General features: G+C 46.7%; 1 protein-coding gene across 2 annotated transcripts in view; it reads left to right on the top strand.

Annotated features, from left to right (window-relative positions):
• Positions 1-18,106, top strand: part of POLDIP3 (DNA polymerase delta interacting protein 3) — a 90,698-nt gene that overhangs the window by 66,160 nt on the left and 6,432 nt on the right. For both annotated transcript variants that reach the window (XM_085601171.1, XM_085601170.1), the window contains exons 7-8: positions 614-743; positions 3,273-3,339. In XM_085601171.1, the coding sequence (XP_085457297.1) occupies positions 614-743; positions 3,273-3,339 (197 nt within the window). The remainder of the gene's footprint in view (positions 1-613; positions 744-3,272; positions 3,340-18,106) is intronic.

The following is an 18,106-nucleotide window of genomic DNA, read 5'->3' as shown; positions in this document are numbered from 1 at the left end:
GGTGTCACTCAGTTTCTACCTCGGAGTTGCCTGCACGTGGCATGCCTTCTCAGTCAATATATCCATTAAGGTAGCTCACTGTGCTGCTTGGTCACCTCTGGCATACGCAATGATCTGACGGTCACAAGACTGCCTTCGGGCATGTCAAACCCAGCCTTTCAGTATTTCAGTGGCTGAAAACGGAGTATCATTAATTGTATAATATCATTAATACCTTTTTTTTTTACAGTACTGAGAAATGGCAGAAGTACAGTGGAAAGTGCTTTATAGAAAAAAGTAATTTATTACGACGGAAGGGTGCTCCACCTATAGACTGTGCTATGACTCCTAGTATTCCTTCCTTGTTCCCCTTTGGCTTGCATACACTCCATACACTAAAATCGCCCATGAATCCTGACTAAAACACCAATCACCCCCTTTCCCTTTGGTCCCTTAAAGCTCGAAATGTAACACCTTCAATCCCCCCCCCCCTTGTTGTTCATCTGTCTTATGTGGCTCCAGAATTCACACCTCACAGTTGCAGTTTCACTCATTGGCTTTCCCCCAGATGTGCCTGTTGTCCTACATGGCTCTCTGGCTGACCTCCAATCATGACTTTATGCATTCTCCATAGGAGCTGTTCTGTGTGTGCGGAGCCTTAAAACGTGCCAGACTGGTAAACCCGGGTGTGGCAGAAGTTGTATTTGTGAAGAAGGATGATGCTGTCAGTGCATACAAGAAGTACAACAACCGCTGCTTGGATGGTGAGTTGCTTGCATGGTAGCCAGGTATGGGGGGGACAACAGGTGTGGGGGGTTGTGGGTTTGAGGAATCATGTTTATTGGGGGGGGGGGGGGGGTAGGTGTTTTTTTGTTTTTTTTAATTGCTTTGGCTTTGAGCTTTGAGGAAGTGATTGCCTATGTCATCAACCTTGCTTTTGTGGTTTGTGAAGTTGAAGAAGGTCAAGGAACAAAAATGTCCTGATCATTGATTTCTTGGTAGCATACTAGGTGAAGCTCCAAAGCCTTCTCTAGTCTTAGGAGGCCAAGGGTGGCAGTGTGGGAGCATTATGGTCTGGAACGTGCTACTGTCTTGCTGGGGAGTTCTGTAAGCTATAGTTCCGGCAACAAAGGAAGGAGGGGGTGTTGGAGGGTGTGGGCACTTTTTGCCCATAGCATTGACCTGGAATGATTGGGGGGAGTGCCGGAGAAGTGGAAGCTGACAGTGTCGACACCCCTGCACAAAGATGTTTGGTGAGCAGTGAAACAACAATGTCTCAACCAGTAATCATTACACGGGGACAATTACAGTAAGTGCATAAGTCACTGAGGGAGGGAAAACAGGAGACCAAGTTAAGAGAAAAGAGTGGTTATTATTGAACAAGTAGTTATAACAGCACTACATTACAATTGGATTAAAGTAACCATAAAATAACAACCAATTGTGTACTGATCGTGCTTAGTGCAAGTGATGGGTGCAGTGACACAAGTGATATGTACACAGCGTGATGCGGCGCAAAACAATAAAGACAAACAATAAACCAGGATCAAACCATATATATACCATAAATAGTTCATTTTTAAATATTTTCTAAAGTGATCCTGTGGTGGCCATAGATTACACTGTAATGTCGACGGCGTTTCGACCTTGTTGAATAAAGGTCATCAGGACAATGGCTACAGCTTTTACGTAGTGCTGAAGGCACGCAATGAGTGAATCAAACAAAGTAATCGCAGGAATGACGCAAAATGATCACTATCAATGAATGTGGGATGCAAACCAAGGGAGCATCAGGACTGGAAGCGCTTGTTGCCGTTATCCATGAATAAAGCAATGTGGTGATCTGGCCAGGTGGTCCAGGGGTCAAGTTAACTAGTAGAACGTGGTACCAGCTGCTCCGGTTGTGGCGCGAGGGTAACAGCTTGCGGTGCAGGTACTTCTTTATGGGAGCGGGAGGTGATCGCAGGCAACGTTGAATACAATTACAGGGATCAATCGCCGACACGAATAAAGCGTGTATGGGGGTGACAAGGCAACTTCTAAATGAGGCCAATATCCGAAGTACGCGGCATGCGATGAGGTTACTTCTTTACTAATAGGGGCAGCGGGAGGTTTCGCTGATTGATTCCTGGTCGTGAATTTAACGCTGCTCACAGCTGCGATTACCTCCCGCGGCCCCTATTAGTAAAGAAGTAATCTCCCCACATGCCGCGTACTTCGGATATTGGCCTCATTTAGAAGTTGCCTTGTCACCCCCATACACGCTTTATTCGTGTCGGCGATTGATCCCTGTAATTGTATTCAACGTTGCCTGCGGCTGCGATCACCTCACGCTCCCATAAAGAAGTACCTGCACCGCAAGCTGTTACCCTCGCGCCTCAACCGGAGCAGCTGGTACCACGTTCTACTAGTTAACTTGACCCCTGGACCACCTGGCAATATCGCCACATTGCTTTATTCATGGATAACGGCAACTAGCGCTTCCCGTCCTGATGCCCCCTTGGTTTGCATCCCACATTCATTGATAGCGATCATTTCGCATCATCCCTGCGATTACTTCGTTTGATTCACTCATTGCGTGCCTTCAGCACTACGTAAAAGCTGTAGCCATTGTCCTGATGATGACCTTTATGCAACAAGGTCGAAACGCCGTCAACATTACAGTGTAATCTATGGCCACCACAGGATCACTTTAGAAAATCTTTAAAAACAAACTATTTATTGTATTTATATGGTTTGATCCTGGTTTATTGTTTGTCTTTATTGTTTTGCGCCGCTTCACGCTGTGTACATATCACTTGTCACTGCACCTATCACTTGCACTAAGCACGATTAGTACACAATTGGTTGTTGTTTTATGGTTACTTTAATCCAATTGCAATGTAGTGCTGTTATAACTACTTGTTCAATAATAACCTCTCTTTTCTCTTAACTTGGTCTCCTGTTTTCCCTCCCTCAGTGACTTATGCACTTACTGTAATTGTCCCTGTGTAATGATTACTGGTTGAGACATTGTTGTTTTGATATCACAGTTTACCCGGTCTCAACTGGGTTAACGGATCTACTCCTGTTCCACGTTTTCCGGTGAGCAGTGAAAGCATTGGCGGTGAGGAGGTACACTGATCAAAATGCAGAGGTCTTTGTGCTGGGGAGGTATGATGGGGCGTGCTGTAAGGTAGAGGCTGGACGTGGCAGCAATCCTGAGTCCCTGGCCTGGAGGCAGGGGGGTAAGGTATCTAGACAGTGTTCAATGACCCTTTCAGTGATGTTGACCATAGGTTTCTCTTCTGCAGGCCAGCCCATGAAATGTAACCTTCACATGAATGGCAATGTCATCACATCAGACCAGCCCATTCTTCTGTAAGTATATGGGTTTCTCCAGGTTTCAGAGCCTGCTAGGCAATGGAGGGTGGCTGGGTGAGGAGCATGAGCTGCGTAAGAAACTAGGAGAGTAATACATGCACCTTTTGATAGATGAAAAATGTGTTCTGCAGGCTAGCTGAGGATATTGGAGCTTTTGAGGTGTGCTGAAATGTGTAAAGGAGTGACTAGGAGTGGCAACTGGATGATGAATTATATTCAGCTGTTCAGTTTCTGATATTTGCATGCTGAAAGCTAATTGGTCCATTCTTCTTTTATGGCAATACCCTGGTGCCAGAATTGTGGTAAGAGCTATAAGGGACTTGAAAATGAACATTGCTCAAAATGCAGCACCTTAAAATCTCTGTATGTGTGTTACTTACTTAGCAAGTTATCCATCTCTATGCTTAAGTGTACTGAACCAGAATGTGCTGTTCCTCTGAAACCTAAACAATGAAGACCACCAACCACGTGCATTTCCACCAAAAATGGTTACCTGCTTTGTCAGACCAGTTTTTCTTTTTTTTTTTGCTCCTCCGGGCTCAGTTGTCTCGCTGGTGCAGTTGTGCTGTTAGATAATGTAATGTGCTTTACATTTGTGACCAAATGCTTCACCTTCAGACTCCTCCTATAGAGACTGATCACACTGAATAAACCCTGTGAAGGATTAACAATATGTACAGTCCAGAGATTATGTATTATAGCGCTCAATGAAGAAGTCGCTTTTTTTATGGCTGCCTTTGATTTCACAACTCAATATCTGTTTAATTTTTGTAAGCGTTCGTGTTGACTGTAGCTCCACAGCTGCCACCTTCAGAGGTTGCTCAGGACCGCTTCAAACACAAAACTGTTCTAACATGCTCTTTTTTCCCCTAGCGGTATAATAAATGCATGTCTGTACCTGAGATAAGCATCCACCTTGAGATCAAGTTATCCCCCTCTCACCCAAACCCAGGGAAGCTGCTGCCAGTTGAAAGACTGCCGGTGTAACCACATGTGCACATGGTGAAGTGGTAAAAGTGGGGAAGGTAGGAGGGCTTAGAAGCATACTGTTAAACTTTCAAGTGCAGTGATTTTTCTCAGATGTCAACCATTACTCAAAACTCACCCGAGGAGAGAATAAATGCTGCGATAGGAGGGAGTGGTGTGAGAGGAAGCCTATAAAACAATGGAGGAGATCAGCGTTGGTGCACCACATTTCAAGCTTACATAACCAGAAAAGTAACCCCCCCCCCTGCATCCTCTGATCATTATACTTGTTGCAGCAGGACTACAGGGCAAAGACCATATCCTAACCGGAAGTATGGTTCTTCGCCCATTTAGTAACTATCTTTATAATTATTCATTAGGAATCGAGCTGCATTCACATAATTTTTTTCTTTGCTGTTTTTATATCGCATAAACCCGACCAGAAGTTATTGGATCGCTTTACACGAGCACCAGTGATATTACACAAGGTCACATTCAATATTTAGGCTTGAGGAGATTAAGTGATTTGCCAGAATCACAGGATGTTAAAGCCATGCCAAGACTCAAACTCCTTCTTTTCGGACACAGTCCTCGCCTCCTGTCATTCTGTCTACCTCCATGCATCTTTTTCCTCACTTACACATCCCTGCTCTCACCTGAAGTGGTACAGCAGCATGTCTGGAAGTGTCCTTATGTGGAGCTCGCTGTCTCCACAGAACTGTATCCCTCAGCCTCCCTATCACACAAAGCCAGGTTTGCAACCAACCCAGTGCATTGTGTGGGTTCTGATTAAACCTGCACTTGCTGCCAGTAATGACCTTACCTTTACACCTTGGCCTAAAATTGACACGTTGTTCCTCAATATTTAGAGTGCATGACTTTCATCAGGCATTCACTTGTGTAGGGAACTTCTTCATCGCTGGCACCCTAAATTGTAAGGAGGATCCACTCCTTTTACCTCACTAGCAGTCACCACAGATTCTCCTTTCCTTTAGGTTTGTTTCAGCTGCCTCTCTCTGTAGCTGCATCACAGAGTCACATTCTGGGAGACTCAGGGCTTTGTTAGCAGGTCATCAGGTGGGGAATCGCCACATGCTTGTCCTTGTATTTTGTGTTTCCCAGCCTAAGAGTAAGTGTATTGGAAAATGGATTGTTCAGGATTCTGCTAGTGTTTTTCACTTGAGTGATTCCGTTTTACAGTTCATGGAATAGTTGTTTCTAATTGTCTGCTGAGAAGTAACCCTGATATGTGATGAAAGAACCATGCTTACACTCTCGTCCCATCTCCAGCCACTAGCTTCTGTGTGCCTGCACTTTTATTTAATCTTGTAAGGACCATCCTCAGAAAATAAGTTTTTGTTTCTTGGAACACTGAAGTTCCTACGTCTTACACCATGCAGTAAAGGGAGCTCTGACCACATGAGCCATGCCATGGCCATTGGTTCTTTCACCCTACGGAGACCCACTGTAAACCACTTTGTATCTATTTCAGTCTGTGGTTCTGGACTTTGTGTGCCTCCGCCAAGAATAGAGCTTCTGGTCTCCCCTCTGAGGCATGTTTTGGAGGAAAAGTATTGTGCTCTGACTGCCTTGACACAGCCCCGGCACAGTCCTCCCACACTGTCCTAAACTATTTAAATGATATCAATGTTATATCTTCATTCTCCAGTTTGTGATGCGCTTAATACTACATAGAATATTCCTGCTTACTACTTCCTTTTCTGTGTAAGTGCTGGTACGTTGGGCTTCACTCAGACCAGAATCCCTCTATATATACGGTTATTCAGTTTCAGTCCTGTGCGCGCTGAGCCTACGATCTTTGGGTGTTTGTCCATTGAGTTTTCTTTTTCTAGAGTAATAGTGTCGCTATCCATCTAGAAACTAATAATCGTTTTGTTCCAGCCTAACCTAGGTTTAGCCGAATCTCCACTCTGGCTTTGTTACTTTTCTCATTCAACTGCAAGAACATGCCAACCATCATGTGCCTTGGTTGATGCGAAGTTCAATTATTTTTACAAAAACCTCTTGTTGTTCGCTAAGAGCAGGGAAATTCTGTGCAACATATCACATAATGAACTGCCTTGTTGTCCGCTTTTTTTTTGGGAGTAGCTGATCTTCATCGTGAACATGAGCCAGCAGTGTGTAATACAGTTTGGCTGCTGCTACTGGCAACAACCACCTAATCCGACATAGCAGGTTTATGATGTGGTACTACCAGCAGCTTCTGGTTGGCAGATTTTAGGCTCCGGTTTGGATTGTCTTTTGAATTTAAATGATAAAAACTAGGGGTCCCTTGTCATTGAAAATGTTCTGCACTATTTCAGGTGCTCTAAACACCACCTATTTCGTTACTGACAACAGTGTATTCTCTAGAGTGTTCAGGGAATGTATTGTTTCTGCGTCCCTGCCGGTGGCATTTTAGACTAACGGAAGTCGAGTCACTGTTCTATCCTGTGCCCTGAGATGGGCATCTGTCAAACCCTGTTCAGGGTGCCACGGGGCAGGCAGGGGCTAGTGAGCCTCAACTTTGGGAATTTAGGTCATTTGCTGCTGATATCTTTGAGCCTCTCTGAAGAAATCTCTACACAAAGCACAGCCCTTTCCGCACACTACTTTCGGCTAAAAAGGCGCAGGCTTTTCAGGGAGACGATGTGATGCTAGAGTTCAGATCTCAAGTGTGCCAACAGACCCAATTAAGTTAATGTCCAGCCCAGTGCTTAACACTGCAAGAAAGAAAAGTATTGCAGCGTAAATATTTTCTGAAATTGACATGCTGTGCATTATTCCGACATGTAGTAGTTGGGTCCAAAATGATGTCTTTCGCATTTGCTTTCCTCCTCCCACCCCCCCTGTGCATCATCATTGGCCAACGTTTGGTCATCAGTCAGTCCCCTTGTGACGTTAAACTTGTATCCTGGAAGTGGTTACTATCTTCATATTCTTTTTTTCCACCATTGGGCCTGTAAGCAGGGCAGAAAAGCTCTGAAAAAATCACCAGAAAACTCTACTGAAGAGCATCCGACACAGAGGAAGCCGTGACTAGTTATTTTCGTACACTAAGGAAGACTCGTTCGATAAACAGCACGCCCGGAAAATGCACAAAGGTGAGAAAAGCAAGGGGAAATAGAGAAGGTCCCCCTTAAAATGTGCCTGTGAGGCCACCACAAGTTTGATCAGAAAGACAACTCGAAATCTGCATCCTCTGCCTCCCTAGAAAAGATACCACCAAAGGGTGGGAGACCTGTGCAGAATTTCAGCCAAAGAAGCTGTAGGTAAGTTTGGGACCACGTCTGGCACACTATGCCATGGTCGTCAGGCAGCAGAATCAGCCCTCCCTTACTCAAGGAGCTGGGCCTGTCCATGGCACTGAGCTGGCACAGGGAGTTGAGTTTGATGCCGAAGAAAGGGTGTGACACTGAAGGGTGATCAGTGTCGAGCTTGGAAGCTGCAAGGTGAGTGCCAAAGGAAGCAGACCAGAAGAAACTGTAGAAGGTAACTAGTCAGCCAAAAGGTTCTGTCTTGAAGTCCTCAAACTGTCTTGACTGTAAACAAAAGCAGCCAAGTGGGTCTAAGCATGAGGATCCAATGGGGGAAACCTTTGATGTAGAGAGGCGTTCGGGAAATGGTGAAGAAAAAAAAACACCTATGGCCAAGGAGCCACCAACTCCAAAAAGAAAGACACCGCCTAAGTACAAGTGCTCAAGGTAGCACAAGAGTGGCCGTTTAAAGGCTGAGATAGCGGCACTCTTTCAGTTGGAGTGTAAGAAAAAGGGCTCTTTGCAGGTTTACCTTTACTTTTTGCCCCCATTTGACTGCTAGATACTCATTTAATGTCTTTAAAATACCCTGATCCTGCTAAACAAGATTCATTGCATGTGCTCTGACCCTTAAAATGGTGTATGCTTAATTGGCTTGTTCCCCATTGGCCTTGCCTAACTTACTTGTAAGTCCCTAGTATATAATGCCAGAAGCACCCAGGGCCTTTAAGTTAGTGTGTCCCCAGGTACTGCAGCACTTGTTGTGCATCCATGAGGACCTGGTAAAACCAGGCTCCCAGTCTGCCATGGCCAACTGGAAGGGCAGTTTATAACTGCTAACTCGACTTTGCAATTTAAAATAATGGCAAAGCCCAAACCTTCCTTTTAAATGTATGTAAGTCACCTCTATGGCAGGCCTAACTAGTCATAAGGCAGGGTTCTGTATGTCACAAAGTGGAACATGCACTTTTACATGTTTCAGCAGTAAAAACCCTAAATTGTTGTTTTTACTGTGGAAAGGCTGGTAGCCCCATTGGCCAAGTACAGAGTTACTGGCACCGAGCCAATTCTCAATGGGACTACTAAGGTTTGTACTGTTTAGTTTCAAGAGTCGGTGCATTAAGTCCGATTTAATGGTTAAAATCGAATTGAATGTCACTGGTGTGCGAAGTGCAACTTTAGAAGTTGTCACTTGAGTTACCCATGGTTTCCAGTACTCCTAAAGACTCCCAGGAAAGCACACACTAGGGGCCTGCATGGGAGAGAGGAGTTACCTCCCTCCTGCAGGAAGCTACATGGTTGTTAGCCCAAAAGGCGAGCTTCAAAGGAGAAGCTGCCATTGAAGAGCAAATTGATAACATTTCAGGGAGGGGCTCTCTGTTTGGGCAGACAGGCTGCCACTGGAAACAGGAGAGAAGAAGCCAGTTGTCAAACCCTTTTTTCCAGGCGCATGTAGCCCCTTGGTAGCCACATCTCTAGCAGTGGGCTGAGGAGCTCCAAGTGTCAAGAGAGAAGTGTCGCCATCTTGGGGGGTGGGCAGAATGTGGCATCCTGGGATAGCCACTTGCCACACTTCCCAGAAAGTGGTAATCGGGAGGTAGGGAAACTAATAGCCCATTGGCTACCAACCACATCCTACCCTGAGAGCATTTTCTGTAGGTCAATAGGGCACCCCGAACTCTGCTCTCTACCGACTTTGAAGAAGGACCATAGGACTACCCTGCTGCACCGAGGGACCATGAAAGAGACTGCACCGACGAGGACTGCACCTGGTGGCTAGAGAAGAGAGGGACTGTGCCTGCCCTGCCGTGCCCTGCTCGAAGCGGATGGTATCTCTAAAGCCCACTCAAGCCAAGAGAACTCCAGGGGCCAGCTGACTGGCCGCCTGTTCGCAACACAGGGACACAACAGCTGAAGAAGCCTGCTGAGGTTAGTTGGTAGCCTAAAATCTTCAAGCCGCTGCCACTGCCTCTGTGCAGCACTGAGGTCCAAGAGCCAGCACACAGAGTTGCACCCAGGTTTACCGAGCCAAGGGTGCTTTAGGAACATTTCTGGGACCCTCAGAAGGCAAGTTCTCCAGTATTAGGGTGTCTTTCATAGATTCACATGCTTGAATATTCCCCGTCGTCGGAGTGGGAGTCCCACGGTAAATAAAATAGCAATATATACATATATATATAGTAAAATATATACATAAGTAATCATATAATTAGTGCATATAGGTGTAAAACACACATAGTGTACCTATAAGAGAAAAACTCCATAGGAATACAATGGAGAGAGACAAAAGACCTTTGTAGTCTATCTCTGTCATTATGTAAGTCCGAACTCCAGCCAATCAGGCGTCAGCCCCTCTCTAGAACCTTCTCCTCAGAGCTTCTCACCTCTGATTTTCTACCGCACGTCGTGTGACAGGGAGTCTCCCTGAGCTCTGCTCAGTTTTTGTCAGTGAGGATGTCTTCTAGTAAGAAATCTTTGTTTAGACCATGCTCTTCATGTGGAAAACTGCGTTTGTTCTCTGAGGACCCACACAGTAAGTGTATTTACTGTTTATATCCTGACCATGAGGTGGCAAAATGTAAGTTTTGTAGAACTTTTTCTACAAAAACTCTAAAGGACAGAGAAGGCCGCTTGCTTTTATGGCTACAGAGACTGAAGGACAAGGATAACTCTCCCTCTGATGTGGAAAGTCTCTTTTCTGGTCGTTCTCAACCAGCCTCTAAGCGCAGTAGTGTGCAGGAGTTACCATCTCCTTTCCTGAAGAAAAAGAAGCTGGCTTTGCCTCTGACAACTGCCACCTTTGTGGTTTCACCTACTGCTTTGTCGCCTAGGGGACACTGTTCTCAGGCTGCTGAGGCGTCTACTTCCCATTCCTCGGGGAAAACTTTGTCAGCCTCGTCGACGATGCTCCCGACGACGAGATCTGCTGTTTCTACCTCGTCGACGGTGACCCCGACGACGACGTCAGCTGCTTCGTCGTCGACGAGCGTTATGTCGACGTTATCCTCGTCGACGATTACCATCACTTCTTCAAGGGCGGTGACTTCTGTTGTGCCCATTACTTCGACGTCGACGAAGAAGGTAAAGGTTCCGTCGACGAAGACTGTGTCGTCGACGAAGACGTCGTCGAGCTCGTCGACGCCCATTCCGTCGGCGAAGAAAAAGAAGATCCCGACGACGACACTGTCGACGGTGGTTCCGTCGACGAAAGCCTTGTCTACGAAGACCTCGACGACGGCTCCGTCGGCAGCGGCTCCGTCGACGGTGGCTCCGTCGACGGTGGCTCCGTCGACGGCGACCCCGTCGACGGCGAATCCGACGACGGCAATCTTGTTGCCACAGACGTCGTCGACGATAATTCCGTCGACCATCATTCCTTCGACGACGGCTCCGTCGACGAGTACATCCCCACAGACATTCGTAAGGGTACGAATACGCGGTGTGGCGACTACCCAGAAAACAAGAAGGGAAGGAGTTTCTTGGACACCATTACCTCCTACTGTGGGCTTGGAGAGCCAGGAACATAATATTCCTTTGGGAGTTGCACAGCCTCCCTCACCATTATTTGCTACAGATTCGGATCAGGAATCCGAGGGGTTACCGGAGTCTTTCGGAACGGCACAAAGTCCATCCGACTTGGTTATTAAGTGCCAGGACGTCAGTAGTGAGGATGAGGATCCGGTATTTATACACCAGGCCCCTCCGAAGCATAAAACGGCGACTCTTCCTCTGTCGCTCATTACTAATCTCCAACGCATGTTGGACGACTACAACCAACGGTTCCCTCTATCCCCTCAACGTTCAGAGGTTCCGTCAACCCCGGTGATTCCAGCAATTATTCCACCGGTACCTATTGTAAATCCTGCTCCACAGATGCCGCCTGTACCTCCACGACAGGTTCCGGAAAGGGTGTTGCCTCATTATGAGCCTGTAGAGGAAGGCCCTCAGGACCCAGAAGAGGGTGAAATCCCTGATGATGATGGGGATGTAGATGACAATGATGATGATATGGCGGAGTGGGACAATTACCAGGCACAAACACCATCCCCCTCACAAATAGTAACAGGGGATTCACCTCCAGTGGACATAGCCAATTTTCACCAACTGATGGAAAGGGCATCACACCGTTTTAAGTTAACAACGGAGCGCAGGGAGGAAGATTGCTTCCTTTATGATTTCAAGAATCAACCCTACAAACAGACTCATGCTATTCCCATAGTTGAGTTTATTTGGGAAGAAGGCAAGAAATTAATGCAGACACCGAATACCTTGCCAGCTCAGGTGCCTCGATTGGAAAAGAAATATAAGGCACCGATAGGAACCCCAGCATGCCTCACGGGTCAGGCTAAACCTGAGTCGGTCGTTACGCAGGCAGCGCAACGTAAGGCGAAAAATCCGGCATCTTCCATCACCTCGCCTCCGGATCGTGACGGACGTCGGATGGATGCCATAGGGCGTAAATTCTCTTCTATGGCCTCTACGGTGGTTAGAGCAGCTAATGCCTTGGCCATCCTGGGACGATATGACAGACAAGTTTGGGCTGATATCTCGGATGTGGTTCAGGAGTTACCAGAGCCATCTAAGGTGGAGGCAATGAAGTTGCTCCAAGAGGGAGAAGCGGCATCGGCGGAAATAATCGATTGTGCAGTGGACATCGCCTGCATGGGTTTCCGTCAGCTTGCCGGAGCGGCTGTTCTGCGTAGGCAAGGATGGTTAAAATCTACATCCTTTCGTCAGGAGGTTCAGTCTATGATCTTAAACATGGCATATGACGGCGAGTCTTTATTTGGGAGCCACGTCGATGAAGCTCTACAGTCCATAAAGAAAGACACTGAAACAGCTAGATCACTAGGAAACCTTCAATTTCAGCGGAGTAATTTTCGTGGTGCACGCGGACGCGGCACCTCCTCAAGTTTTCGAAGAGACAATAAACAATACAAACCTTACAATCAAGGGTCCAACCGTTACTCTTATGGACAGCAACAGCAAACATCACGGCAGCAAACCTCCAAGTCATATAGAGGAAAATCCTCATACAGAGGATCCGCATCAAAGAGACAGTGACTCTTACCGGACAGACAAGGTTGGAGGTCGAATCTCTCTGTTCTTTTCCCAATGGTCCTCCATCTCAAAGGACCGTTGGGTTTTGGACATTGTGAAGAAGGGACACGCCTTAGAATTCACCAAATTCCCTCCTCCCACTCCACCCTCCGGACCGCCACCAGCTCACATGAAAGAACTGTTGCATCAAGTCCGACTTTTAAGGCAAAAAGGAGCTATAGAACTGGTACCAGTGTCTCAGAAGGGAAAAGGTTTTTATTCCCGGTTCTTTTTGATCACAAAGAAAAACGGAGAGTGGAGGCCCATCCTCGATCTAAGAGCACTAAACAAATATATAAAGAGCCAATCCTTCCGTATGATGACGCTGGTAGACATCTTGCGCTTACTCTTGCAGGAAGATTTTCTGGCGACTATAGATCTCCAGGATGCCTATTTTCATATCCCTATTTTACAGCGGCATCGAAAGTTCCTGCGTTTTCGAGTGGGTCAACACGATTACCAATTCAAAGTGTTACCATTTGGCCTGCGCTCAGCCCCTCGAGTGTTCACGAAGGTACTGGCTCCAGTAATAGCGTATTTGCGCCTCCAGGGAGTGCAAATATTTCCATACCTGGACGATTTTCTCCTGAAATCTCAGTCAAGCACTCACCTGCGACAACACACTCTTCTGTGCCAGAACGTGTTTCGCTCTTTAGGCCTGTCCGTAAATGTGGAAAAATCCCAACTTCATCCGTACCAACAAAGAGATTTCCTGGGCGCAACTCTGGAGACTGTGTCAGCGAAGGCATTCCTCTCCCAGGAGCGTCTCAAAAAGATGCTGCGACTGGTGGCTCTGATCAGATCAAGAGAGTCAGTTTCTGTGAGACTATTAAAATCATTTCTGGGGATGGCGTCATCATCCATTGCCTTGATCCCTCATTGCCGGCTGAGGACACGTCCTATCCAGGAAGCTCTGGATGCTCAGTGGCGTCAGGTAACGGGATCTTTCCACGACATGATATGTGTCACAGATCAGATAAAGTCAGCACTCGCATGGTGGGCAATTCCAGCCAACTTGACGGAAGGCATGTCCTTTCTGTCGCTGCCACCGGACAGAACACTCACAACAGACGCCTCATTGGAAGGATGGGGCGCTCATTTGGAGGATCTCTCTGTGAAGGGAAGATGGTCCACACATCAAAGATCTTGGCACATCAACAGGTTGGAGCTCATGGCGATTTTTCTGGCTCTAAAATCGTTTCTGCCTTTGCTCCAAGGAGAGTCAGTGCTAATACAGACAGACAACACAACCTGTATGCACTATGTCAACAAACAGGGCGGAACAAGATCCCCAAGTCTCTCCAGGCTAGCTCAAAGAATTTGGGACTGGTCTCTCAGTCATCAGATCTTGCTTACGGCAGTCCACCTGCCAGGAGTATCCAATGTCCTAGCGGATTCCCTGAGCAGGTCCTCCTCGTCGACCCACGAGTGGGAGTTACACCAACCCACTCTAGAGAGGATATTCCAACTATGGGGCCGTCCGCAACTCGATCTCTTTGCCACGCCGGAGAACCGGAAATGCCGAAATTACGCAAGCTGGCATCCCCACAAGCAATCACAAGGGAATGCCCTTTTGATAAACTGGTGCAATCTATTTGCGTACGCCTTTCCTCCAATACCCCTCATACCTCGGGTTCTTTGGAAGATGAGGAGACAGCCTTGCCACCTGATCCTAATAGCCCCGCGCTGGCCACGGCAAGCGTGGTTCTCAGAACTGCTCCTCCTGTCCCAATGCCAGCCAATCCTCCTGCAACATCGGACGGATCTGCTTACCATGAGCGAAGGGAGAATTTGTCATCCAAATCCCTCCTCACTGAGCTTATCAGCATGGAACCTGAACACCATGAGTTCGCCCACCTAGACATCCCCCAGGATTGTAGGGATATTTTGGCCCAGGCAAGAGCACCTTCTACAATCAGGACGTACAAGTTTAAATGGAAACGATTCTGCCATTGGTGTGCTGCTAACGGAGTTCATCCGATACATTCCACGGCAGAGCAATTGCTACCATTCTTCTTGCACCTAGCCAGTTCTGGACTGTCGCATGCAACCCTAAGGGTTTTTCTAGCAGCCATTTCCCGTTTCCGGCAAGATGGATCAAGTTCCCTTTGTTCCTCAAGAATAATCCGCCAATTCTTTAAGGGCCTATTCCGGAAATTTCCGCCAGTTCGGCGTCCTCCTCCGTTGTGGCACCTCAACGTTGTGTTGGCACAATTGATGAGACCTCCGTTTGAGCCCATTCACAAGGCCGACCTAAAATATCTCACTTGGAAAGTAGCTCTACTTCTGGCACTAACGTCTTCTCGTCGTGTCAGTGACATCCATGCTTTTACCATCAAACCTCCGTTCCTGCAGTTCAAACCGGATGCTGCAGTGTTACGCACCAATCCATCATTTCTACCCAAGGTGCCTACTGACTTTCACATTAATGAGCCAGTAATATTAAAGACCTTTTTTGCCAATCCTCAGACACCTGCAGAACAAAGATTACATTCTTTGGACGTCAAGCGGTGTCTTAAGTTCTACATCAGTAAGACAGCTTCTTTCAGGAAATCCGATCAACTTTTTATAGCTTATGGACGCTGTCATAAAGGACGTCAGGTTACTAAACCAACGATTGCACGCTGGATCTCGGCAGCTATTGTCTTCTGCCACCAAAGGGCAAATAAACCTCTGCAGTCTCCAGTGAGGGCACACTCCACTAGGGCAGTGTCATCATCTACTGCCTTATTTGCTGGAGTATCTTTGCAACACATCTGCAGAGCAGCTACGTGGTCGACCAGACACACGTTTACTAAGCACTACTGCTTAGCAACTTTAAGCGAGGAGGATGCTGCGGTGGGACAGGCAGTGCTGCGCAATCTTTTTAAGTAAGGTGAGCCTCTTCCTCCCGCCTCCATATTGTTTCCATATATATTATGCATTTACAATGTTACAGTTGTTCAATACTGTTTTTATGCATAAGAAGATTGATTATCTATATATGTTGAACCTATTTGGCATGGAAACAATGGTGATTGTTACTGCTAGCTATTCTATATTCAAGCATGTGAATCTATGAAAGACACCCTAATACTGGAGAAGAACAATTGTTACTTACCTGTAAACAGGTGGTTCTCCAGTATTGGTGTCTTTCATAGATTCACATGCGACCCTCCCTCCTCCCTTCAGAGGCTCTCTTCTCCTCATGCACTTTACAGTCACTCTTGTGCTACGAAAATCTGAGGTGAGAAGCTCTGAGGAGAAGGTTCTAGAGAGGGGCTGACGCCTGATTGGCTGGAGTTCGGACTTACATAATGACAGAGATAGACTACAAAGGTCTTTTGTCTCTCTCCATTGTATTCCTATGGAGTTTTTCTCTTATAGGTACACTATGTGTGTTTTACACCTATATGCACTAATTATATGATTACTTATGTATATATTTTACTATATATATATGTATATATTGCTATTTTATTTACCGTGGGACTCCCACTCCGACGACGGGGAATATTCAAGCATGTGAATCTATGAAAGACACCAATACTGGAGAACCACCTGTTTACAGGTAAGTAACAATTGTTCTTATCGACCCTGGAAGGATTGACCTGTAACCGCGACAATGGGTGACAGGTAGTCCATGGCGATTGGACTTGGGCAGACCGGAGAGTATTTTGTGCGGCGTCGCCCTTGCAACCAAGACCCATTCAGCTTCTTCGTGGACTGAGGAATCCCTGCAGGAAGACCACCGTCGACCATGTCGCATCTTCAGCATCCTTCATCCCTTGCATCAGGACCACTCCATAGGAATCTATTGCAACATGGATAAAATGCCTGGAACTGCTGAAGGACTGCTTCACTTGTGAATGTAACTGTTCTTGAGGACCTTGCTGGTCCCCCTGACTAGCTCCCTGCTGGAGTTGGTCGCCCCAAGTACTTTTAACCGGCTACAGCAACACTTAAAGTTTTCCTCGAATACCTTTTCAAGTGTCCATTTCATTGATTTTGCCAAGGCTTTTTCACTGTTGACTGAAATTGTACTGATTTTATTATTGCTTGTAAAATGTATATCTCTGGGACCCTCCAGTGGATTTTTGGTCATTCTACTGTCTGAATTCTTATACATTTCAGCCTATTTTTGTAAATTGGTGGTGTATTTCTTGAGTTTTGTGTTAAATACTTAACTCTGTTTTCTCTGTGTAAGCCTTACAGCTCAGTGCCACAGCTACCCCAGATTGAGCTGATGCTTTAACAGATGAAACCCAAGGGTTCTAAAGGGGTTGATAAGTGTATTATACAGTGAGGTTGCACTACCACACCATATAATACACCCCATTTCCTCACAGGGAGAATGGCTTGCACAACTCACTAAAGGGATTTCGGATTACATCTACACCGCCTTGAGTCAGAAACAGTCGAAAAAGAACAGCCAGACATCGAGCCACCCTTTACGTTGGAGCCTCCTGTAGGGGGAACAGGAGGTGTTGTTAGACTACAAAGGCTTAAACACCGCCATCTCCTAAGAACAGGAACCACTGGAAAAGTCCTGGCAAGACCGTGTCAATACATATCCCTCAAGGGCTCCACTGCCACATGACCTGGCAGTTTCCAACATGGTCAGAAAGAGGGCAGCGGATATCTGCAGGGTACACCTTAATGAAGGCCATGCAGAATCATGCTTTCTGCTTGTGACTCTGATGCCTCTGCAGAAGAGAAACATGTGCTTGACCATGTTCCAGAGCATCCTTGACCAGAGAAGGAAGGCCTTTCAAGAGCCAGTCACCTCAAAGGCTGTGACTTCAGGAGTCAAGAAGTCGTCCAGATATTCCTCACAAGACCCCAACTACATTATGGGGTAAGCCCTACTTGAGCTCAATGACATCAGCAGTGTTACGAGATAAAATAGCTCATGTGACCTCTTCCAGAGGAAAGTAAGAAGAGGTCAAAAATTATGCAAGCGGGTAAAAACATCACTAACACCTGCCTCAATTCGGCCCTCTGCGCAGCGGACACAGACAGCTAAAGCAATGGGGGCATTGCAGCTTTGAGAGTCCTTCAAGAGGGCAACCATGCTGGCCAGAAGACCACCAAGTGGAGGGAGTTTCCAACACAAAGCAGTCCCTCAACAACCGGGGATCAGCCAGGCAGCAGCATCACAGACCACAACCAAAAATGTCAGCCTTTTCGAAGAAGAGGCAGTGGAAGAGGTCAGGCCCCAAGAGGAGTGGGGCCAGCAAACCGGTGACTTCCACGGGTCACCCCTGGCACAAAAACCACTGAGCGGGCAGCTTAGGGGAATTTCACCATGAATTGGGGGTCAGTCACCTTCGACAAATTGGATACTCAACATAATGAAGCATAGCTACTGCATCAGACTTATCAAGAAGTCCTCTTCAATAAAACCAAGTGAGAAGTCCTACTAAAGGGAACAGTTACTCCAGCTGTCATTGAAAAATGAG

The sequence above is a fragment of the Triturus cristatus genome, chromosome 4_2 (assembly GCF_964204655.1).
Source record: "Triturus cristatus chromosome 4_2, aTriCri1.1, whole genome shotgun sequence".
In the NCBI taxonomy this organism is placed as follows: Eukaryota; Metazoa; Chordata; class Amphibia; order Caudata; family Salamandridae; genus Triturus; species Triturus cristatus.
The sequence above is the reverse complement of the archived record's forward strand: the minus strand, read 5'-3'. Positions and strand labels throughout refer to the sequence as shown.